Raw genomic sequence first — 26,223 nt, 5'->3', positions numbered from 1 at the left:
TCCATAGATCCTATAGGGATGCTGCCATTCTAGTAAGCCTGGGTGCATTCTTTAGTTTATAGCCTTTTTCCCGATGCCTATGTATCCTGTACTTTTGATTTACCTTCTTGGGAATGTAAGGGGGAGGGCCATCTGTTTTGCCTCAGTTACAAAGCCTCCAGAAACTGTAGATCCTGCTTCCTTTGTCCTGCAATCCCTTTTCTTCAATAAAAGGTTCGTTTTGAAATGTTAATGGTTTCAAGAGTTTTACTTTCTTGAATGGAGAGGAGAGGCAGACCTAACATAAAGCAGGATCTGCAAAAGTGGTCAACCCGGAGAAGCTCTACTCGCTCTACTAGGGGGAACCTGCAAGCCATGTTCGAGCAAAGTGGCGAGCATGTAGAGGGAGAATGCTGGGGTGAAACCTCTACCACCACCCAGCCGGATGCAATCTCCATGTGCCCCATCAAAGAACTCGAGGCCATTTTGGAAGACCCCATGAAACCGAGATGGTCGATCAGAGTTGGGAAGAAAGACAGCTGGGACAGAAGAACCAAAGGCCCTTACTCGAGGTGGCCGGCAGCCAGGCTGGAAACGCGAGCTGGAAGCCCTATGGGACCAGGAGGAACTGGACGAAGAGCCGGCTGGAGATGATAGACTGAAAAGACTTGTCATGCTTTTGGTGATGGAGGCTTTTGAGAACCTAAGAGCCCGGGGGGAGCTAGACTGTCACAAGAGAGGAGGCGAGGCAGCAGCAACAGCTGACAGAGCCAGAGCTACCACCCCATATCCGACAGCCGCAGATCATGCAGATGAAGCTGTGGGTGGGACAGCCATCCCAGAAAACCCGACCCATGCAGCAGCAGCTCCTGAAAATGTCCAAGGCCAGCCAAGAGCACTGCAGCTGGAAAGGAAACCCCCCCAAGAGTGAAGTATAATGGCGACCCGCAGCAGTTGGGTGCATGTCCTTACGTACATGCAGGAATACGGGTGGGATTTCCAAACCCAGGGCGTCCGAGTCCAAGTCATCATCCTGGTCCTGGAAGGGGCGGCAGCCTGGTGGATGGTGACCCTCCACAATGCCAATGCCCCAGAGTTGCAGAACTTCAACTGTTTCATGATGGCTCTCCGCCGTCATTTCGAAGACCCCCTGACAGATCAAAAAGCCCGTGACCATATCAGAATTGTGAAGCAGGGCCCCCGGCCGCATACCAAGGAATTCCGAGACCTCACCTGCCAAGTAGACTGGCTGGAAGACATCCTGATGAGCTGGTTATAGGACGGGCTGAATAATGACCTCTACCATGCCTGCCTAGCCTGAGAAGCCCCAAACATCTCCATGACTGGTACATTCTGGCCGAAGAGGTAGAGATTGACCTGGCCAAAAACCAGTACCGAGCAGAGAGAACCTGGAAGAGATCCTCATCCCAGGGAAAGTGAGAGCTATTCAAGCCACAAACTGCCCTCTTACCGTGACCATCTGCTGTTTCAAGTGTGAGAAGAAAGGGCATCACACAGCTGAGTGCCGCTCAAAAACCTGAGTGCCTATCAAGTGGAAAACCCATGAAAGCCACCTCCGTGGGAAAGACTGCACTGAGAAGCGGAGAGGCTGTGGAGCTTCACTCCTTCGCAAAACCGGGAGAGGGAATTCTGGCCTCACCAGGAGAAGACCTGGGCCTGTTTGAAAGCGACCCTGAAGATGACCCGCTGGTAAGCGAACCGATCGAACTGGTCACACTGCCCCTAAGACAATTAAACTCTAGCAGGAAAAAGAGAGTAAAGCTCTCAGCCCTCCTGGACTCAGCGTATACCCGGTGCTTAGTAAGCCCAATCCTGCTGGAGACATTGGGCATCCACCTATGGAACTAAAGACCCCCCATTGTATTCTGCCAATTAGATGGGTCAGTTGTGTGTGTGTGGGGGGAGCCAGCCACTTTTGCCAGAGCCCTTGGAAATAGCCATGGGGACCCATGATGAGAGACTCATATTTATCATGGCACCTGGAATGGAGTGGCCACTAATTCTGGGACTCACCTTGTTGAAGAGGCGGAACCCCAGACTAAACTGGAAAGAGGGGACCCTAAGATTCCAGTGGGGAGTGACCAGACTAGATGACTGAAGGGAGAAACTGGGGAAAAATCCAAATAAAGAATTTGGCTGAGCCAGCTCAGGGGATTCCCTGGGAATACAAGGATGGCTCCGACGAGCCCACCCCCCAGACTGTACCACTGAGATTTTCCCAGGGGCCAAGCTACCGAAACCAAAATATACAGCATATCCCCCAGGGAACTTGAGGAACTGCGAGCTTTCATAGATAAAAATCTGGCCAGGGGGTTCATCCAACCAACACAGCCTAAAATTGCAGCATTGGTACTGTTCTGAGAAGGATGGATCTTTGTGCTTATATGTGGACTACAGAAATTTGAATGCTGCAAGTGTGGAGAATGTGTATCCCCTTCCCCTCATGAAAGATTTGTTAGTCCACCTCTCCAAGGGAAAAATCTTTTCAAAACTGCACTTGAGGGAAGCCTACTACAGAGTCAGAATTAGGGAAGGAGACGAATGGAAAACAGCTTTTAACACACCCTTAGGGTGTTTCCAGTTTAAAGGGCTCCCATTTGGACTATAGGGTGCTCCGGCAGTATTCATGCAACTAATAAATGAAGTGCTCCATTAGCACCTATATAAAGGAGTTCTGGTATACTGAGGTGACATTCTAATATACACCAAAACTAAAGCAGAGTACATAAAGCTTGTCTGGGCAGTCTTGAATAAACTCCGCACCACAAAGCTTTATGCAAAACTGTCCAAATGTGAATTCCACAAGGATAAAATAGACTACCTGGGGTACAGGAACTCCCACGAGGGCATGGAGATGGACACAGAAAAAGTGCAAGTAGTGATTGAGTGGGCCCCTCCCTGCACATGCAAGCAACTGCAAAGCTTCCTGGGGTTTGCCAACTTCTATCAGCAATTTATTCTGGCATCCGTGCAAATTGCACTCCCCATCACTAACTTGCTGAAAACGAAAGGGGGAGACAAGCCGAAACTGAAGCAGCCCCTGAATTGGACCATGGAATGCCAAGTGGAATTTGAAAAAGTGAAACGGTTGTTTTCAACCAGTGCCAGTGCTAAAGCACCCAGATCCAGAAAAACCTTTTGTCATACAGGCAGGTGCTAGTGACATTGCCGTCAGGGCCGTCCTACTCCAAGAGAATGAGCAGAGCCATCTACAACCCTGTGCATATATTTCTAAAAAATTAACAGACACAGAACAGAGATCGGCTATCTGGGAGAAAGAGGCATATGCTGGAATCTGGAGGGCTGCTGGAATGTGTTTGCAGTAGCGCCTCTTGGTTTTATTTCTTTTTATCAATTTTTAATACTCCCATTGGATCATTTTTTATTTAACTAATATTTTTTGGAGGAGATAGCAGTGTAGACCATAACACAGAGAAAAAATTTTGTTTTTGCCGGGGACTAATAAGGCATGGGAAAAAGAAAGAAACGCTATGGCACCAGCCTGGGATCTCTCCCACCAGTGAAAACTGCAAACCAACCAAGAATTGAGGAACACTTTGCTAGCAAGAGATCTGTAAGTAAAACTAACCCCCTCCATTTATAGCCTTTTTCCTGATGCTTATGTATCCTGTATTTTGATGTACCTTCTTGAGAATGTAAGGGGGGAGGGCCATCTGTTTTGTCTCCGTTCCGAAGCCTCCAGCAAGAGATGCCTGGGAACAACTTCTTATCACCTTCTCAGCCTGCGCTTCCCAAAACAACTTTGCACCTGTGGATTGGCTTATTCAACATCAGATTGAGAGGAGGGGTTTCTAACTGCTTTATCCTAACTGAATTGCCCCAAAACTAGAGATCCTGCAATCCCTTTCCTTCAATAAAAGGTTCCTTTTGAAATATTAATGGTTTCAAGAGTTTTAGTTTCTTGAACGGAGAGGAGAGGCAGACTCTTACAGAAACTACAAATAGTAATGGAAAGGATTGATTTCTAGAAGTGTAGGCAAAATTGTAAAAAAAAAGGGGGAGGGTAGCCTCTGGGTAACATAGAATTCCACAATGCCTTGTATAATAAACACAGCCCAAAATTTGGTTAGGGAGGGGATATGCATTTGCATTTAAAAAATTGTTAAAAGACAAAAAGAACCTTAATTCTCAGTCATCATTTGCAACTTCTAAAACGCTCTTTTATCACAAATTCTGTGTTCTACCTATTTTGGGAGGGAATCTCTTGCCTAAAGCCTGATAGGCCCCTTGAAGGATGAAAGTTGCACAATCTAGCATTAGCTGATATACTAAGTGCCTATTAAAAATGTTAAAGTTGAGTTGATTTGGAAATTTAAGATGGTTTGTAGAGCAGTTAGTTTATGTCAGTGGTTACTGAACTGTTTCACCTAATTACTTCTTTTCCTGGTCTCAAATAATGTCATTATCCTATAAAGAAACCAGACTGTGTTGTTTTACACAACTGCCTTGGAAACTGCAACCTCAAATCCTTGACTCACAAACAAGAAATTTACAAATATTTCATTACTTCCAGAACATGACCAAATTATCCCTTGGAGGTAATTATTCTCAATTTAAAAACTATAGGTAGTCCTTGACATTCTGACCATAATTGAGTGTGGAAATGCAGTCATAAATCATTGTATTTGAAAATCACCTTAAGTAATCTTCTAGCCTTTTTCACAGTAGTCATTAAGTGAATGTGGCAGTTGTTAAGTAAGCCTATTTATTTGAAGGGTCAGGTTTTGCCAGCTGACAAAAAACACTGCAAATCCCAGTTCTTGACTGCAAACTGCCACAATGACATGTGGTCCTGTGATTATGGCGTGTGTGGGATATGACCATATATGATGGCTGGGGGTGCTTTACGGGCTGGAAAGGGCTGGAAAGCACCCAGTCTGTGGCAATTGCAAATTTGTGCAGTCATAAAATGATTGGTTGTTAAATAAGGATTATTTATATTGGTTTATGTAGTGCAGGATCCAATCTGGGTTGGTCACCGGAACAGAGTCTTCAGAGCTTTCGGACTCGTGCTGGAGCCAGTCCTCAGGGAACTTCTCTCTAGCAGTGTGTGTGGTTTGGCCTATTCTCTGTGAGGTATTTATATGGTGCTGGTTATTGTGGCTTGGGGTGCTGATGGCTGGCTATTAAGTACATGATAAACTGGTGGTAAATCAGCATTCCTGTTGACTGATAAGGGGCCTGTTTCCCAGGCTTCAATCACTTCCCTGGCTGTTTTTGTCTCTGATCATCCAACAATCTTAGCTGCAAAATTGAATGTATATCCTTATTTGTTGCAATGTTGTTTATGTAGTAGCTGTATTGTAGGTGGTATGCTGACTGTGATCACATTCTGCTAAAAGTTAAAAAGTTGATTTTAACCTTTCAGCTTTAAATGACTTGACATTAAATAACCTGAAGGCTTACCTTTAGCCACACAAACTTGTCAGAATGTTAACATCTCCAACCTACTCATTTGTTCACTACTGTGAACAGTCAGATTATTGCATATCACTAACAATATGTCTTTTCAACTGGTTCTGTATTTTTAGTATAAATTACCCAGAGATGTGCATCCAGTACATAGCTCAAGGACCTAAAATGTCCTGAAGCAGAATGCCTGTCTTCACTGATTTTTATTATTACTCTTTATTGCCAAATTTGTTTTGTTTTGCAAGCTACCTTGACTGAAATACTTTAAGTAAACAAATAATATGAGCATATGGTTGGAACAATACTTTGTTGTTGCTCATGAAAAAGTGAGGGACAATTCTTATTTATGAACTTCATACTGAACGTAAGGCAGGTGATAATTCTATCTGCTCCACTGATATATATTAATGGCTAGATGGTTACATTAAAGGTAAAGGTTCCCCTTGCACATATGTGCTAGTCGTTCCTGACTCTAGGGGGCGGTGCTCATCTCCGTTTCAAAGCCGAAGAGCCAGCGCTGTCCGAAGACATCTCCATGGTCATGTGGCCAGTATGACTAAATGCCAAAGGCGCACAGAACGCTATTACCTTCTGACCAAAGGTGTTCCCTATTTTTCTACTTGCATTTTTTACGTGCTTCTGAATTGCTAGGTTGGCAGAAGCTGGGACAAGTAACGGGAGCTCACCCTGTTACGTGGCATTTGGGATTCGAACCGTTGAACTGCCGATCTTTCGACTGACAAGCTCAGCGTTTTAGCCACTGAGCCACTGCATTCCTACAGATGGTTACATTACTCGGATAAAACATACCTCACAGTTCTGTTAAAGATGCAACACTGAAATTGCTTCTTTTGCCAATTTGATAAAAGCACCAAGACTCTGTGGGCACTGCTGGTAAAATCTTTTAAATTGATGTATAAAAAAATTCTAATGTAGCTCTGGGTTAATGAACTAATAATCAAGCAGCACTTGTGATGATTTCAGTTTGAGATCCCAAGAAAAAAAGTTCAAAGTTACTCTCTTTTATAACTTAGAACAATTATTCACCTGCCAAATGACTTAAAATGAAATGAAGCAATATTTAAACTTACATGTCCTTGGATTTCTGTCATCTTTTCAGAATGCCAGTCCTTCTGCCTGCTGGCTGGATGATTAGATGTGTGAATAGCTTTTTGTATTGCCAAAAGATCCTTACTTTCACTTCCAGGCATCTGTAACATGGAACGATATCTATTCATTAATTCCTGGGAACAAAAATTCTAAGTTATGTCTCAACTAACACTTCTCCCAGCTTCTCAGATCAAAGCAATGCAAGGGAACCCATTATTGCTATGCCCTTTTAAGATTTCCATATTAATAATATATTTGTAGATGCCATGCATATTTTTATAACCTGCACCCTTAAGGCATTCACATGCTGTTAGTTAAATACTGCAAAAGAGAGAGGGAACAGTTAAGTACAGTGCTCTGTTTCACCCTCATTTTCATGACATTCCATATTGCTTTTAAGATCATGAGCCATTTTCACAAAAACTATGTTTTTTGCTAAGGAAGAAATATAAACAGTCATCAATTAATTTTGCAGTACGTTTATAAGGAAGAGTATTTTCCCTTATCAAAGAAATAAGATTTACAGTAGCTTAAAAAGATATGTTTACTAATCAGAGAAACTGCTAAATAGTGCAACATGCCAGCTTCAGAGAAAACCTTTGGCTGAATATATCTTCTGAACAGTTTAGTCGTCTAACAGGGAGTAGGCAATTGCTGGCTAAAACTCCTTTCTCAGCAAATAAAATTTAGGATTAAAAATTGCTAATCCATTAAATATAGGGGGATTACCTTTTATTTTGCCAACAACATACAATAAGATAATTGACTATAGAGAAAATAAAAGCTTTCCAAAGTGTTCTATATCCGATGAAATTCAACTGTGGCTAATATATTGTGTGTTCCTTTTATTTAGGTAAAGCAAAGCAGTGAGGTTTATAAATAAAAATATTCCAATTGAAAAAATAATTGCACACTACATTCACACTGATTATAAAAGAAGTTGTCTTTTATGTTTTATCAGATGTTTATTTCTAATCCTGATGATAATATTATTCATAATGTTGCATTTCCTTGAGATTTGGAGGAAAAAACTTCCAGGTTCCCTTAATTTGTGGAATTGGCTCAAGATACTTAATTTGTGTGGAGAGTATGATCCCCTGAGAAAAATCTATCTATCTATCTATCTATCTATCTATCTATCTATCTATCTATCTATCTATCTATCTATCTTTCCTTCTTTCTTTCTTTCTTTCTTTCTTTCTTTCTTTCTTTCTTTTCTTTCTTTCTTTCTCTCTCTCTCTCTCTCTCTCTCTTCTTTCTCTTTCCTTCCTTCCTTCCTTCCTTCCTTCCTTCCTTCCTTCCTTCCTTCCTTTCTCTCTCTCTCTACCTACCTACCTACCTACCTACCTACCTACCTACCTAGTGTTTTATACACACACACACACACACACACACTATAGTGGTAAGTAAAATAGATGTACTGTAGCAAGTTTTTTCAGTGCTATCATTTTTTAAAAGTTAATACCATAGGTAGAGTGACTACAGGATTCTTTTTCAAAGAAGAGCTATGCTTTAAATGATTCTTTGAAATAAAAAGAGGAAAGAGAGATTTCTTGATGCTTGGATCTCCATCTTGGTAGATTCTGTCTGCAATATAAGATACAAAAACGAATTGCACAAATAATTCTAATTCAGGAGAGTTACCCATGTCTCTTATTTGTTGAATTATATACGAAAGCTTCAATGATCACAGATGTTTAATCTAACTTTTTATAATTATGTCAAGATAAGACTAATTGCTCTGCTGAATAAGAAAAAGCCTGTGGAAGAAATAATTTAAGCTTAACTGACCATGCAATATGCTGTAAGAATGTGCCTATCAAATGTATATATTTAGTAAGTTTAGAATACATTACTTTGTGTGGTTTAAGTTTTGTATATGAACTATGACTATAACTATTATCAAAATATTCCAAATTTTCATAAACAATAGGCAATTAAGTGCATATGTATTATTTTACTTCAACAACATGGGTTTTGTATAATTTTTGTTAAAGGTTCAGCAAACCTGGAGAGAAGCAGAAAAAAACTACATACATGCAATTTTTAAAAAATTATGTAGGTTCATAAACAATTATCTCTCAATGGAAATGCGAACTTAAAGCTATATTTTTCAAAAGGCTAATTGGAAAATAAGACTTATTAAATAGATGGGTCTTACTTAGGAATAAACACAAAGAATTTCAAAAAAATATATGCAGTAACTAAATTATATAGGAACAGAACTAAGGAATCCTTAAATGATTTATCTGCTGACAATAAAAAAATTCTGATGCACTTCATCTCTAATTTCCAAGTCTTCATTGTAAATCAATACATTTAAAATAATAAATAAAAAATAGTTCTTCTGCTTAGTACAATACTTGGTTATTATTTACTTAATATCAATTTATAGAGACACCCATCTCGCAATCACAATTCTTTCCTATCCCCTACATGGATGGAGGAGAAAAGAGGAAGGGATATTAACATGAAGTAAACTGGTGGAAGGATCATAGAAATGTTTTCATTTTTAAATAATAGTTGCTCTTTTTTTAACCATTGTTGAAATAGCTTATATGCTTCTTTGAAAGCACTGTTATCCTAAAAGAATAAATAATAATTGTAGCAAACCAATTTTCAATGAGAGAGGCTCCTTGTTTCAAGGGCATAGTACTTATTATTAAATTCATTCAAAATCCCAAAACCTTTCAGAATTTTATTCATGGCTACAGCATGGCATTTTTGTTTTTTAAATTCTTTATGACAATAAAGATAACTTCCTCTCCCTTTAATTCCCCATCTTATACCAATATATTTGATCCCTACTTGACTAAAGTAGTCAAGCAAAATGTTACAAAAAACATGAGCTACTTACTGACTGAGATTTCTTCTTTTTCTTTTTTATTGCCCTGAAAAAACTTTGTTTTTCTTTTTCCTTTAGTTGTTCAGAATGAGTATCTTCAGGACTTTTCCTTAATGTAGAGAAAAAACCCATAGATAGATAGATAGATAGATAGATAGATAGATAGATAGATATAATAAACTTTAGCATAATGAATTATATACTGCACAATCCTATAAAAATACTTTCAAAAGAATATGCATGGAAAATCCCCATTAGCAGTGGGACATTAAGCTGGGGACTTGCCAGAATACTGTTCGGGGCTGAGAATTCTCAATACTACATTTGCTGGGTTTCTGTGATGAATTCTAGGTACCAATTCTGATTGAAGACATTTGCACTGATTATCACTTGAGGCTTTGTACAATCTGCATGATGTCTGAATTGAGAAAAACTATATTGCATTAGAATTACTAGCTTGAATTTGAAAATACTTCATGCAGAACTGGCTTTCCAAATACATTTTGTAGACATATTATGGTTCCTAGAGAAATCATACTTTGTCTGATCTAGTTGTAACAGTGAAGTATACTTACTTGAAGGAAGAAACATTACAGAATATATTTGAAATTGGGAGAGACAATGTTAAGATGACAATTCAGTAGAGAGCTGGTGTAAAAGTTATAAAACAAAAATTAAACCCAGCCTGTCTCATCCTTTTTGCTTACAGGAACAAACAGCAAATTAAATCTTAATATTTACTTTAATATATATTATCAGTGTACTTCTCTTTTCTAGTATACGCAGACATTGTACTATTTCTCTTCAAGGCAAGAAATATTATGCCAACTGCAGAAAAGTAGGTAGTAGAAAGCAAAAGAAAACAGAGATATAAGAGTAAATAAAAGTAAATGAATACTATTCACTGCCAAGCTCTGTTCAGCTGGTTTGAACTTGACCTGGCAGAGGTAGCAGTCAATATTTTATTATCACATGAGGACTGAAGCTACTTTTTATAGTTAAGTCTACTGGCCCTATCTACCCACTTGGCCTGACTGTTCCTGCTTTTCCTCCTATTCTTTTAATAGTTTCATGGACACTTTGATTTATGTTTTCTATTGGGTGAAAATTTTCTTAATTGACATTTTAAGCATTTCATTTCAGGTAACTTTCAACATATCTCCACACCACTCTGCTCTCCATTTTCTAATTTATGCCTCTTTGATTGCTTGGAATGATCAAGAACAGCTTCTCATCCTGATTCACAGATATTGGAATGAGGGGTGACCTACTTTCTTCCTTTTAAACTCCATTCCTGAAGGCTTCAAGACAGACTTGAGAAATCAAATATCTCACTCTTTTCCTCCAACAATGAACTGTCTCAAGACTGCTAGTCTGAAAGAAAGAGACCTGTCCCCAGGCTTCCCTTTCTAGTTGCCAAACCAGAAACAAAATTGCTGATGATTATAGAAGCTTTTTGGTAAGGCAAGTCAGGTGGTTTGAATTTATGAGAGTTCTGAAAATGAAAATGGAAATGGAACTAGGGCATCTTGGACATTGATTATGACCTCCAAAACATTATTGGCATTTGGGTAGCATTTCCAATACTTAAATATTCCTGCTGTATCCCTGTCCCTAACTCTGTGTGAGGAATCCAGAATGTGCTCCATTTCAAGCTGTTCTTTCCCACCCACCGGGATGGGAGATAGTAGCACAGCAAGGTGTTCCTGAATCAGCAGGGAACAATGGAAAACTGGATATATCTTTATTTTCAAAAGCAGCAGCAAGAAAAAATTCACAGGGTAAAATTGAAGAGCCTTGATAGTACAAGGGTTTAGTGCACCCTGTTATTAACACAGCTGCCTGCAATTTCTGCTGGTTCGAATCTCTCCAAGGCTCAAGGTTGACTCAGCCTTCCATCCTTTCTAAGGTAGGTGAAATGAGGACCCAGTTTGTGGGGGCAATAAGCTGACTTTGTATAAAATATACAAAAGAATGAAGGCTATTTCTTAAAGCATTGTAAGCCGCCCTGAGTCTCCGGAGAAGGGCGGCATATAAATCAAATTAAAAAAAAAAAAAAATTGTGCAAAAATAGAGAATAATCCCATAAATCAACACATCATTTGTAAGAAGCTTATAGTTGTTCTTGGAATTTGTGTTGAATTGCCTCAGGCTTTTTATAGAATCAAGACAGTCAGAAAAATAGAAGGGCACTATCCATGTGAGTGTCAAAGGAAAACAGCTGAATAGTGGTGTGAACAGAGTTTTTTAAAGCAAATTTCACTAGTCATAAAAGTTCCAGCAATGTCTTGCTATAAGTTAACACAGTAGAGAATGTACTACTTAAAGTTAGCAATGAGGACCCAGATAGTTGGGGACAATATGTTGACTCTGTAAATTTCTTAGAGAGGGCTGTAAAGTACTGTGACGCGGTATATACTGTAAGTCAAAGTGCTATTACTATTAGTAATTTCTATTTCCCTATTCCAGGGGTTTGCAACCTTAAACACTCAAAGAGCTGTTTGGACCCATTTCCTACAGAAAAGAAAACACCGGGAACCACAAAACCTGGGTGGATGTGGCCAACTTGACGTCACTCACTCCCACCCAGTCACATTACCCCCCCCCCCCAGCCACACCTACCCAGCTTTTGTGGCTCCCAGTGTTTTCTGTGGGGAATGGGTATTTCTCTCTCTCTCTCTCTCTCTCTCTTTCTCTCTCTGTCTCATTCTCTCTCTTTCCATGCTCTCCTGCCCAATTTCACGTGTCAAGTGACTGGGAGGGGAGGGTGAGGGACGGGGCCAGTCAATGGTGGGATCACCTGACAGGGAGCCACAGCAGAGGGACGAAAGAGCCACATGCGGATCTGGAGCCGTGGTTGCCGACATCCGCCCTATGCCACTCTATATGGTAAGCTGAAGACAGTTGAAACTTAATAATCAATAGTTTAAACAATACACACAATAACTTGCTATGAACTGTGGCCATTTGCTGCAGATCTGTGACTGAAAAGTGTGTAGATCCAGAATATCTGTTGAATCAAGAAACAGGCCATCTCAGGAGTAGAGAGGCCACAACAGAGAAGTGTGCCAACTTAAAGAACTGAACAACAATGACTAAAATAATAGTGAGATTTTAATAAGAGATAAATTACTTAGAAAGTCCAAGGAAATTGTACAAGACCCCTTTGTGCCAGAGAGAAGCTGAAGAAAATCAGTGCTATTTTGAGGCTTCTCACAGTGATAGGTATTGTTTGAAGAGTCATACATTTTGATATGTGCTCTGATTCATAACCATTAGAAGTCAAAGGAATTGTTAAATTTCTCAACTGCCAAGCTAATTGGTTATCATCCCCAAATTACAAAATCTCCTCCCCCAAGAAATGAACATATTCTTTTGTCAAGCCCTATGTAACTGGCAAACTAAGAAAGCAAGAACTGTCCAGATTTTAGGAAAGCATCTTTAATACTATTTCAGAAAAAAATAGCAGAATCTTGAAACTCTAATCCTTATGTGCTTAGGGTGTAAGGAATATGACATTAAAATGAAAGAGAGATTGTGCCCAACTGATTTTATATTGGGCAAGCTTATAAGAGGTCTGAGGATATCCCAGATTCTGAAAATCTAGTGTATGACTTCCAGAAGATAATGCTAGGCCTGGAAAGTATCATTAATAGTAAAAAGGTCTGTTAAAAATGTCATAATTTCATTTGTTGAGCAAAGCTTGTAAAAATAGAATGCCAAGGGTAGGAGGCTGCCTGGAAATTGCAGGGCTGTTGATAAAGATAGGATTACCAACATGATCGCCAACCCAAAATAAGACATCCCCTGATAATAAGCCCAATCGGGCTTTTGAGCGCATGGCAATAAGGCCAAGTGCTTATTTCAGGGTTCAAAAAAATATAAGACAGGGTCTTATTTTCGGGGAAACACGGTATGTGTGTGTGTGTGTGTGTGTGTGTGTGTTTGTATACACACATATACACATACATACATACATAATAAAAAGACAATAAAAACCATTCAACAAGAAACAAGAAAAAATGATTTCTGGAAGATTTAAGAAGGTAAAAGAGAATAAATGTTGATCTCATCATGGTCCCAATGAATATATAGAGTGTAAACCTCAAGTCAATCCACTGGAATCATTAAAAATGCAAGGTAGAGGGCTGATAAATTTGGATTTGTTGATGTGTAGATGCAGTGTTTACATGTGTTCTGAACTGGCCATCAATTATATTTCAATTAAGTTTGGAAGGTAGACAGGTTTAAAGGTACAGCTGAACTGCATGAAATAGGAAACTCAATAAAATTACCAGACTCTATTAAACCCTGTTGGTAATTTCTGATTCCAGGCCAAATTTTCAGTGTGGCTACTGGATGAATTAATAATCTTAAATGAATTAATCATTTAAGAAATTAGGAAATGTTGATTTTTTTTCTATATTAACTTTTCTACTTCTATATAAACTAACTGTGGTTTATCTTTTATAAAGAAACTTACTTACCAGGAATCAAAAGCCGTTTGTCTCTTTGAATGGCTTGTTACATTACTGCTTTCTGCAGGCAATGCAGGTATTCTGTTTGAGGCACTATTGTCTAGAAATGTTCCTTCTGGGCGTGGAGATGGGACTACAAGAAGAAATGTAAGGTTACACTATATACATTCTCAATTATCTCTTTTTAAAAATACAATAAGATGGCACCTATTCATGCTTGGCAGAAGATTATATAGTTTACTCAACATGTGATGTTGAAATTTGCTTCTGTTTATTTCAATGTTAGATTATGAATCATAATAATCTATCAGTGTTGAGAAAAGAACAAAAGTTTAAAAGAAATTTGATTTCTGTAGTGTAGTATAGGAGCTCTTAGTACATTAAGTTATCTTAGTGTCTGAAGTTGGAAGAAGATTATAGCAATTCATGTTTTGACAACTTTTGGTTTCAATCCATACAGTATATAATGTATTGTATGCATAGATATCAATGAAGATGATCTGGTTGCTGAATATGCGTTAAGTAGAATGATGAATTGTTTATTTTAATTTTATTCATCTCAGATTTGAACTCTTGCGATTTAACTCTGCCTCCTTTTAATACCCAAGGAAGTTTTCTAGAAAATTAATAATCATTGCTTTGCCCTGTGAAATTATTTCCAGAGAAAGGAAATGACTGTAACCATTATTTTTTTAAAATGCCTATCAAACCTGAATTTATCCAAATACAAAAGAATCACAAATGAGAAGGCAAGAAGGTCAGTGCAAATGTATCAGATTTTTCTGCAGAAAAAAAATAAAACCAGATGCTGATTATATTTATAGAACTAGCACTTAGACTTATATACTGCTTCATAGTGCTTTCAGCGCTTCATAGTGCTTTACAGCTAGTACTAAATGCTGTAAGTATTGCACCCAACAATCTGGGTTCTAATTTTATCAACTTCGGAATGATGAAAGCCTGAATCTACTTTGAGCCTGTCAGGATTGAACTGCTGGCTGTGGGCAGGCTGTCTGCAATACTGCATTGTAACCACTGCATCCTTTGTATTTATTTTCTAGTGACCACAGTTTTTATCCCAAGATCAATAAGGCCCAATCATTATATATATTAGGAATTTGAAATATCATATCCACAGGAAATTCTTAGATGGCATTAAAATTAGATTAAACATTTGTCAATATGCAAAACTAGAAAACAAATCATTTTAACTATTCAGTCCTTCTACAATATCATGCCATAATTCAATAATAGATGCATATGTGGCTGAAAGTGAAGGTTTAGCAAAAAATAATATATACCAGTGTCCTGCAGTCTTTATGTTGTAGATCAGAGGTGTCAAACTCAAGGCCTGCGGGCCAGATTTGGCCCATGGGGCCATCCTGGAAACAGTAAAGGACTGGCCCGTGGTGACTAAGCCAACGAAAATGGAGCTCGCGAGGGCTGCGCGCGGCCCTCCCAATCTCTGTTTTACTGGCAGAGGGTTGCAGGAGGCCGTCGTTGCTTGCAGAACACTTGGGCCACCACAGACACGAGTGACGTCAAGTTGGCCTCGCCCACCCTAGCCATACTCACCCTGGGTCGAGGTCAAACGCAACCCTGATGCGGCCCTCAGTGAAATAGAGTTTGACACCTGTTGTAGATTATATCATTTCCCTTTTTAATCATTACAGTTTTATATTCAGAATTTCATACCCTTAAGGATAAGAATGCAGTTAGTTTAGATAATGACCTAAATCACATAATTAAATTGAGCCTTAACTATTCCAAGTCTCAGTCATAGGCTGGCCAGTCCTTCTAACACAGTAGTCTTTTTAATGTTTATAAAGTTCAGGCAATCCTTCAAGCCATTATGATTAAGACACAATTAGCCTAATGGTCTTGCCCTTCCACATGTTAACAAAGCCAAAATTTCTACTACCGTATTTTCCGGCGTATAAGACGACTTTTTAACACATGAAAATCTTCTCAAAAGTCAGGGGTCGTCTTATACGCCGGGTGTCGTTCTCCTGTAACCAGGCAGACCAGCCCGAAAGGCTCTGACGAGCCTTAAATGGCTCTGGCGATCCAAGCTCTGACGATCTGCTAATCAGGCAACTCAGCTGGGATCGCCAGAGCCATGGAGAAGGAAAAAACTTTTCTCCTTTCACATGGCTCTGGCGATCCAAGCTCTGACGATCTGCTAATCAGGCAACTCAGCTGGGATCGCCAGAGCCATGGAGAAGGAAAAAACTTTTCTCCTTTCACATGGCTCTGGCGATCCAAGCTCTGACGATCTGCTAATCAGGCAACTCAGCTGGGATCGCCAGAGCCATGGAGAAGGAAAAAACTTTTCTCCTTTCACATGGCTCTGGCGATCCAAGCTCTGACGATCTGCTAATCAGGCAACTCAGCTGGGATCGCCAGAGCCATGGAGAAGGAAAAAACTTTTCTCCTTTCACATGGCTCTGGCGATCCAAGCTCTGACGATCTGCTAATCAGGCAACTCAGCTGGGATCGCCAGAGTCATGGAGAAGGAAAAAAGTTTACCCCCTCCAGCTTGCTTACCTTAGCTGCTAGTCGCAACGCTTGCCTTGCTTCGCCTTGCTTCGCCTGAATCCATTCCATTAGCAAGCAACTCCCTGCCTGCAATCAAGCAGGCAGGGAGTTGTGGACTTCAACTCCCAGAATTCCTCAGCCAGCAAAACAAAGCTGGCTGAGGAATTCTGGGAGTTGAAGTCTACAAGTCTTAAAGTTGCCAAGGTTTTTTTTTAGTTGTTCTTTTTTAGACCTCACCATTTAAAGTTTAGGAAGTTTTAAATTTAGCTTTCATATAAAAATAAAAATAAAATAAAATAATATTTGTGCAGCTTTCTGAGATTTAGTGTGTTTTTGTAGTGTTTCACTCTAACTACACAAACACACAAAATCTCACAAAGCTGTATGTGGAATTTTGTGTGTGTAAAGTGTGAAAGATGTTTTTTTGGGCTTTTTGTGGCTGTGTGAGGTTCCTGCTTGTTTCAGGGGCCATTTTGGGTCTAGCACAGCTGCTTTTACATTGTGGGTGAGCCAGTTGATGTTTTTTAATTTTTATTTGGTGTGCGTTGGAAGAGGGGTAGTCTTATACAGCGAATATAGCCCAAACCCTATATTTTAACAGGAAAATTCGGGGGTCGTCTTATACCCCGGAAAATACGGTAATTTGCTGAAAAAGACTGCTATTTTGCTGGACCCCAGTCCTTTAGTATACAGCCAAATTTATCAATTTCTATGGGCCTGCATTTTGAGAATTATTTTTTGATGAAAACTAGATTACCTAGAAAGTTTGAGCTAACATTTTGCTGTGATTTGTTCTTGAAAGTCTTAAGTGGTACATTCTGCTAATATTTCCTTTTTCTAAATTTTCCCAAAAGATAACTGATATAAACCAAACAAAACCTGTAGTCAAAAGCACACTTATGCATAAGCCATGCTAAACATAATTTTACAAACACCTGAATAATATATTTAAAATCTGCTTGTAAGAATGCCTAAATTGAATCCTCCTTCATACCAATCTAGCTGGCAAAGTAAGTTTTGGTAAAGGAAAATGAACCACTTTCTAAAAAAAGGAGCCAATCATCTTTATTTTACTCAGTGTTCTAGGGATTGAAGATTCTTCCAACTTGTTAGGAATATGACTGTCTGAACATTGGCTACCTAAACTGTTCTTGCCTTTTATTAGAACTCTGTTTTAAAGTAGAATTAAACTGTATAAGTTAAATTACCTCTGTAAAAACTACCAACTCTTCTAGGTACAGAATCATTATACAGAAGTCTATTTTCTTTTGTGGAGGCTCCATCATCTGGGTGTTGATCACGATACGTTCCACCCTTAATAAAATAATAGGTAAATTTATTAGACCAAAGAAACTTGATTGAATCTGATCATAGCTTGTTAAATTAAAAAATAAATTCCACATTAAAAATGAAAGCTGCATGTTATAATCATAGAGCCTGCCTGATATATTCAGATTAATGACTAATTCTCATTTATCCCTCTAATAAATGGTTTTTGAGTGAAGAAACAATGTAAACCTTTTACAAAATGACAAAGGCATGTAATCTACCACAGTGGATGTTAAATATACCAAATCCACTAGATTGCCAATGGAGAATCTTATTATTTGGTAACATACTGACCCTTTAATTGATCCTTGAATTTTGTTGAAAAAATATGCAATCCCAAACATTATACATAATTCAAGAGGCCATGGGTACCTGAAAAGGTTTACAAAAGATGGGCGATCCTCAGTCATTTAATAACTACTTATTTGTTAGTTTATTTGATTTATATAAGCTGCACATCTCACATAAGTGATTCTGGGTAGCTTCCAATAAAATTGCTGCAAATTAGATCAATATGCATATATTTTAAAAATTGAAATCTAATTAAGAAAATAAGGTATTTTAGAATAAAAGCACTTGATTGGAACTAATGATCTTTTTCTGTAAAAATGTCTTTTGACACATAAAATATAAATGATTTTAGCAAATCTTACCTAAATTATTTCAAATGATAATTGTTCAAATATCATCTTGTACCTAAAGTACATTTTATGTGGAAACATTTTTGTAATATATCAAATAGGCTTTATATTGTGCAAGTGTTTATTCTGATCAGTACAAATTTTTAGATCTATTATTCTACACTTCTAAGGCCAGCAGTATTTATACTGCTTTCTGATTTTTTTATACTTCCTGTCTCCAACTAACCACATTATAATGGTATTAACAATATTCCATTCCCAGTTTATTACAGATGTTAATGTATATATTACCATGCATTTATAGTAATAGTCTCTTTTGGAAAAGAGAATCGTGTTATTAAAGTATTACAATATTCAGCTTCAATGGTAGAAAACCATAAAACAAATTGTTTCCAACATATAAATAAAGGCAACTCAGGAATTCCTACTAAAGCATTCAATTCCCAGGAAAAAGAACATATATTTCTCAAATGTATTTCTCCTCTATTTATTCTAATTTAAAACTTGAAAGATCCATAAATACTACAGTATGATGAAAATGATAACATGCATGGTGACATTATAATGGAAGCCCTGCTCTGTATTTGTATCCTCATAGAAGGGTTTATGTTGTGATGTCAGAGTATATCCCAAAGGTGCTTTTTCAGGAGGCAACTGGACTTTCTTGTTTTTTCTTTGAAGACGTTTCGCTTCTCATCCAAGAAGGTTCTTCTGCTCTAGCAGGATAGTGGGGAATGGAAGGATTTTTCCCGTGTAAGATTAATCTTACACAGGAAAAGATCCGAATACACCAAAACTTGCATATCTCTACCCGTGAAAATCTACGAAAACATATATATATATATAATTAATTTTTAAAAAATCCTTCCATTCCCCACTATCCTGTCAGAGCTGAAGAAGCTTCTTGGATGAGAAGCGAAACATCTTCCAAGGAAACATAAGAAAGTTCAGTTGCCACCTGGAAAAGTACCTTCAGGACAACCATGACCTGGATGACTGAGAATCTCTACAGACTGTCAGAGTACATGTTTCATCATTTGACCCCTTTTCCTCTTCCCCTGCATGCACTGTAACTGACACACTCCTTTGCCACAGGTTTAGCCAATTCACCTTCAGACAAACAGCAGAAAAAGAAAAAGAAGAAAAAAACTTCAGAAGAAGAAGACAAACAGCAGACAAGACACATCAGGTAGTTATATTTTCTGGCCAGAAGTTGTCTACAATATAAATATAAATATTTTATTAAGCTTGCAAGAGAGCAAGTGCCTCCTTAATTTTAATTAATAAAATTTGAAGGGTACTTATAACCCCCCCCCTCCGAAAATACCCTTAAGGGAAACTACTATTCAGTTTCTGGGTAGCCTTTGTGACACTTAATATTCAGCATTACAGATTCTAATTTCAACAGTAATATATCAATAGGCGTAATTTATTTTATATAATAAGGTAGAGGTTAATAGTATATACAATAAACTCTGGGGGTGGAGTAATTGACGAGAAAAAAAAATCAGCTGAAAAAGATATGGATTCCTTAGGCAAAAATAAAAGTTATTTTTAATAACAGGCAAACATACAGTACAAAACCATGAATGGTCCAGATCTCTAACAATCAAGAATTCAACTAACCCTATTGGAATCTTCTGTACAATCTTCACGTGAAGAGCCAACAGATCTTGTAAGAGACTTATGCTGCACCTGTGGAGATAACAGTTGCAGGCTGTTTGCTCTGGCTGCCATCCCTTGCCCTACGCTTAAGCCACCCTCTGAGCCCTTTGTCCTCACTCTGTCCCGGCTCACATACATAGAATGTCTATGAGGGCGCTGCTGTGAAGAAAAAGGACTCGTGTAGCCTAAACCATAAGAAAAAGATTCATGAGGAGCAGATGCAGAATGTAACTGGCTTCCATCCATGTGATCTGGCAATTTTAACTCATCCATTGTTTTGGAATGTCTTGTAGACGGCCTTCGTGATTCCAGTGTACCATCATTTCTGTTATTTCTCCCGGAAGGACTGAGCAAAGTTCTATTGTCAGCATGACGAGCAGGTGTTGGTGTAGTAGGAGAGTTTAAGTCCAAACAGCTGGATGGAAAATACCTACTGCTATTTGATTCTGAAACTTGAATTCTGGCTTCAGACAAATTACCCACAGATTTGGAATCAGTCAGAGCTCCATGACTTTTTGATTTGGTGCGATATGAGGGGCTCTTTGAAGATTGTGGAATAGTATCAATATAACTGTGACGGCTATGCCTTTCACCCAGTTGTAGTGTGCCAGTTTTGTTTTGTGAACCTTCCATAAATGAATGACGATTATGCTGTGATCTGGAATTTGACTTCAGGTATTTAGTACCAGGACCATCTGAAGTTTTGGCTTCTGAATTAAAATCAAATTCAGTTTTTGTCTTTACTTCTTTTGGACTGAGAAGATGTGGTATGTTGTTATTAGCTAGATCTTTACTTCCAGATGAAGGAGTATTGTTTGTCTTTTTTGACAGCATTGGACTGTGAGAGTTTACCGGGAGATTTCCATTTAAAAAGCTTTCATTTGTTGAAAGGGCATCTTCTCTTTGCAGTCCCACAGTCTGTAATTCTTTGCTGTTTGATCTGTGATGAGACTGCACAGCAGTACCTTTGCCAGATTGATTTCTATATTATGAACAGACAAGAAAAGTTTTACCAAATTAGTTAAAAACACCTTTATAGTCTTGATATAGAAAATAAAGATCATGTGATCATATTTCTTCACAGTATTATCCAATAGCCCAGATGACTAAACTATGGCAACTGTTCTAACTTGGCTATATTTTGGATCTCCCAAAATTCAAGGATTTGACACACTTATGTCACACCATTGCTAAGGCAGAATTCTTTAACTAAGTGATTCTATCAATGAGCAATAGATTTCACCAAGTACTTGATCCAGAAAATATATGGGCTTCAGGGCCATCTCTGTTTAGTGTAGAAGTGAATCTGATACTCTAAAGTATCAAGAGAGAACCTTATCATCCAGAAAGCAAACCAAATCTAGGTTGTTCTACTTTTCTTTACTATATGGAAGACACCAAAAAAGTGCTATGTTTGATAGTGGCCTAATTGTATTACTTAATTTTAGCAAGTTATATCTGAAATAATTAGAATGCTGACATTATTATTTTCAGTCATGTACCTGCTAGTTAAAGTGTTGCTATCTCCATGGTAAGGCTTTCTTTTAGTTGACCGTGAAGGTGAACGATCTAACATCCTCTGAGTTTGAAATGATGGATGGTTCAGACACTGTTCTGTTAAATATCGGTCAGCTGGATCCAGTTTCAGCAAGTTCTTTAGATCAAATATTAAGAATGAAGAAACATTACATAGTAATAGATGTGGTTGCTGCTAGTTACAGTATAACTTTACAAATATATGCAATTGAAAATTATTTATCATTCCCATTCTTACATAAAAATGTTGACTCTAAAATCTGTTCTTAAAAAAAAACACCCCATGGCAATCTTCTATAGTATAAAATATACGTTTATATGCGGATTTACATAATTCATAAAAATTACACAGCAAATTTCTTTTGCTATATGGTTGTAAGAAAATCTTATAAGACCTTGCTTTATCTGATTTTTCACATTTATTACATCATTAACAATATATTAAAATTATTTAATGGGTGCTATTAAGGAAAAAAATTCCATACAAAATCTGAAAATAGTTCTACCTTGTTAAAAATATGCACTTGTGTTGATTTCAGGGGAAACGGGGGAAATGAAAAAAAAATCCTATCTCTGTGCCTTCCCCATACCATCTCAAATGTTTGAAGTAATTATATTTTCAAATTATTCATAAATAGGATTATGCAGGACTATTAACATATAGCTAAATTACAGTCTCCTCCCTCCCTTCCTATCTATCTATCTATCTATCTATCTATCTATCTATCTATCTATCTATCTATTCTGTAAATTTAAACAATCAACATTCCTACCTTCATAAGGTCAAGTAAAAAACCATTTAAAATTCCCAAATATCTCCTTTCCAATGATTGTGGATGGTTGACTGCAGGAAACTGTAATACAGGTTACATATAACTCACATAGAGAACTGGCATTTACCAACTATTAAATTTTTTTTAGCATTATATCCTAACAAAACAAGAAAAACAAAAATGTTAAAAGTAAATTAAATAGTAGCTCAAAAGATAATTTCCTTGTCAGACCAACAACAAACTGTGCTATTGATGATGTAGGATTAGATTCCCTATGTTTCTTAAAAAGCTAACAGCAGCTTTGTTGGTAAGGAGATACAAGTAGTCCTTAATTTTCAACCTCAGCTGGAACTTGAATTTCTGTCACTAAGTGATGTGGTTGTAAAGCATGACATCACATGACTGTATCGCTCTTATAGTGACTGAACTTCCAGGACTTCCCCTTGCCATTGATAAGCAAATTTGACCAGGTTTGGACCCTCCCAGCCCTGAGCCTCAATAAGGTAAGGAACTGCTTCCAACCCCCGCATCTGCATATCTCCCTTCATCTCTGTTCATTTGCAGCCCCAGAACTGCAGCACACCAAGAAATCTGCAATGTGGCAAGTAGCCCCAGAGCTGCGAAGCCCAATAGTATGCTGCAAAGTCATCATGCCCAGGAAGCTCCAACAGCTCAGCACAAAGCCACAATATCCCAGAAAGCATTCCAAGATGCACTTGCCACCCTGTACTCCAAGGCCCATTTGACCTTTGCCACAAGATCTCCCTGGCCCTTCACAAGGCTGCTGCTGGCCCTGTGAGGCCCCTTTCCCGGTCTCACAACAACAAATGTGCTATTTGGAGGACACAGAGTGCAATCTGGAGAGTAGAGTGAACAGTTTTAGGGTACGGCCAGGTTGGGCATGCCTTATCACCAATGGCAAGAAGATGGCGAAGATCAGTTGGGCAAGACAGGGCCTGTGGAATGCAGGTAGGGCTTGGGGCTTTGTGCTGTGATGGCTGATCATGGTTTGAGACTTGAGGCAGCATTCCTCAATGGCAGCTGTGACACTGGAGCTGAATTAGTAACTTTGAAAGGTTGTTGAGTGAACGGTTGTAAGTCGAGGACTACCTGTATTGAATACAAGCAATATTTATCCATTTATTTATTCTAATGACTGTTCAGTCTATTAATTAATGAATTGTAATGTGCAAAATTTCTCCAAACATGAATTATGAAATGCTCCAATCTGAATTTTTCAAAAATCTTGTATACATGAAGACAAGACAAAAAACATTTCCAATCATCACAACACTATTAACATGTGTCATATATTCTTCGCCATACCCGTAGAAACGAAAATACACATTAATTGTATAAAAGCACTCCCTGTACTTTTATCTTATTTTTTATCCTTGCTTTTGTCTCTCTGTTTGTCATTCAGTTCTAATTCCATTTTAATTATTTTTTCATATGATTTTATGATTTTTTTATTTGTAAACCACCCAGTCATTTAGATAGTGAGATGGGCAGTGTCTAAGTTTGATAAATAAATAAAATAAAGAACAGTATTGGGAGAATTTTGGTAGAAAGACTTCATGCAGATTCACTACTAGAAAACATGCATGGTACATTTAAGCTAAACATTACCCGTAGGCCATGGAAACGGGGATTGCTGTAGAAAAGCTTCATTTGTTCCGCAGGAAGTGGTCCTAATACCTTCTGAATTGTAAAAAGTTGATCAATTTCACTTTCACCAGGAAACAGTGGCTGCCCATCACTAAGTTCCCCCAGAATACAGCCTACTGACCACATATCTACAGACTTGCCATAAGGGGCCCTGGAAAAAAAAAAAAGCATATTGTGCTATTGCTCCTTGATCTCATATTCTTATAACATACATAAGTATTTTACTCTGCATTGGTTTTTAAAAAATAGAATCAGTATCAAAGATCATCAGACATAAAACACAAACTTCCTTTCAGTAGTTTGCTCTTTATTATAGCTACAATAGTCACAAGTGCATATTTAGCATATGAGAAAAAATATAGAAACTCTACATTTTTAAAAACAGATTGGACCAACTGCCCTTGACTTTTTAATAATATTCACACCAAGAAATAATGGCTCTGAAGGACAAAATTAATGTTCTTATTTATTTTTCTTTCCAAGGAATTTAGAGTTAAACTGAAAAGGTAGAAATTAACATGCAGATTAAAATATATTCTTTAAGTCAATCTTGTTTCCTAGTGACTTCATGGACATATCTGCATAATTTTCTTGAGAATACATTAAAAGATTTGCCTTGTGTTCTTCCATTATTTTTTATTCTCCCAATCCATCCTCTGTGTCCTTATCTACTAATATAACAGAATGAAATTATTCAATAATTATGCCTGATCAGCTTTAGTTTATAAAGGTAAAGGTTCCCCTCGCACATATGTGCTAGTTGTTCCCGACTCTAGGGGACGGTACTCATCTCCATTTTAAAGCCGAAGGCGTCTGAAGATGTCTCCCTGGTCATGTGGCTGCATGACTAAATGCCAAAGGCACACGGAATGCTGTTACCTTCCGACCAAAGGTGGTCCCTATTTTTCTACTTGCATTTTTTACGTGCTTTCGAACTGCTAGGTTGGCAGAAGCTGAGACAAGTAACGTGAGCTCACTCTGTTACGCAGCACTAGGGTTTCGAACCACTGAACTGCCGACCTTTTGATCGACAAGTTCAGCATCTTCTTAGCCACTGAGCCTTCCCTTAAAGCTTTAGTTTATAGTTTGGGTCATAAACTTCCCTAGTTACTGTGAAGGCAACATTTTAGATCATTACACAAAACTTGTAATTTAAAGAAAGGTTTTCAATATGCATTTGTCCTATTAAATCATGGAATACATAAATTAATCATTGTTAATAAGAGATATTGAACTCTAAACATAAGACTGTTTCGACAAAAGAAAAGATCTGAATTGGAAATAGAAATAAAGAATAAAGAACAGTTACTTATTAAAAATCCAACAGATGAAAGAATAAACAGTGCTATAAAACTTTTGAAAGACCAATTTCAAATGCTTATGGCGGAACAAGTTGCAACAAACTTACAATATGCGAAGCATAATACATTTTGTAACGCTAATAAACCGGGCAGATGGTTGGCTTACACATTGAGGAAAAAACAAAGTATACGGACTATAGATAGTATTGATATTGGAGGGAAAGAAATTTTTCAACAAAAATTAATTAAAGAAGCTTTTGTGGACTATTATACCAAACTATACGCCAAAGAGGAGGTGCAGAATGGACTTATAGAAAAATACTTAAACGATAAAAGAGTTATAAAAATTACTGATCAACAAAAGGAAAGAATGAATTATCCTATAACAGAGGAGGAGATAATAGTAGCAATTAAACAGTTAAAAACAGCCAAAGCTCCTGGTACGGATGGTCTGACCGCAGTGTATTACAAAACTTTGCAAGCTGAAATGGTGGAACAACTTAGAGATTTATTTTGCAATATTCAACAAGGGGGTAAAATACCCCCATCATGGACAACAGCTTACATATCTTTGATACCAAAAGAACAAGTCGGTCCTAAAAAACCAGAGAATTATAGACCAATATCTCTTTTGAATACAGATTATAAAATCTATGCGAAAGTATTAGCCAACAGGTTGATGCCAGTAATCCAAAAGGTGATTCATGAGGATCAAGCGGGATTCATCGAGGGCAGACACATGAAGGACAATGTAAGGCAAGTAATAGATTTATTGGAATATCTTGAGAAGAATAAACAGATTCCTGCAGTGCTGGTCTTTTTGGATGCAGAGAAGGCCTTTGATAGAGTGGATTGGAATTTTCTACTAAAGACTTTAAAAAAGATGGACTTTGGGGATCAATTTAT

The 26,223-nt window shown here is 37.9% G+C and overlaps 1 protein-coding gene across 1 annotated transcript in view; it reads right to left on the bottom strand.

Moving 5' to 3' along the window:
• The window catches only part of CDKL5 (cyclin dependent kinase like 5), a 166,916-nt gene that overhangs the window by 1,200 nt on the left and 139,493 nt on the right, over positions 1 to 26,223 (bottom strand). The window contains exons 9-16 of the mRNA XM_070943812.1: positions 23,978 to 24,167; positions 22,349 to 22,429; positions 21,542 to 21,693; positions 20,001 to 21,021; positions 17,613 to 17,718; positions 13,876 to 13,999; positions 9,401 to 9,497; positions 6,525 to 6,644 (exon numbers count right to left, since the gene is read on the bottom strand). Coding sequence (XP_070799913.1) covers positions 6,525 to 6,644; positions 9,401 to 9,497; positions 13,876 to 13,999; positions 17,613 to 17,718; positions 20,001 to 21,021; positions 21,542 to 21,693; positions 22,349 to 22,429; positions 23,978 to 24,167 — 1,891 coding nt within the window. The remainder of the gene's footprint in view (positions 1 to 6,524; positions 6,645 to 9,400; positions 9,498 to 13,875; positions 14,000 to 17,612; positions 17,719 to 20,000; positions 21,022 to 21,541; positions 21,694 to 22,348; positions 22,430 to 23,977; positions 24,168 to 26,223) is intronic.

This window comes from Pituophis catenifer, unplaced genomic scaffold, assembly GCF_029215685.1.
Source record: "Pituophis catenifer annectens isolate HBS135680 unplaced genomic scaffold, rPitCat1.0.hap2 SCAF_4, whole genome shotgun sequence".
Lineage (NCBI taxonomy): Eukaryota > Metazoa > Chordata > Lepidosauria > Squamata > Colubridae > Pituophis > Pituophis catenifer.
The sequence above is the reverse complement of the archived record's forward strand: the minus strand, read 5'-3'. Positions and strand labels throughout refer to the sequence as shown.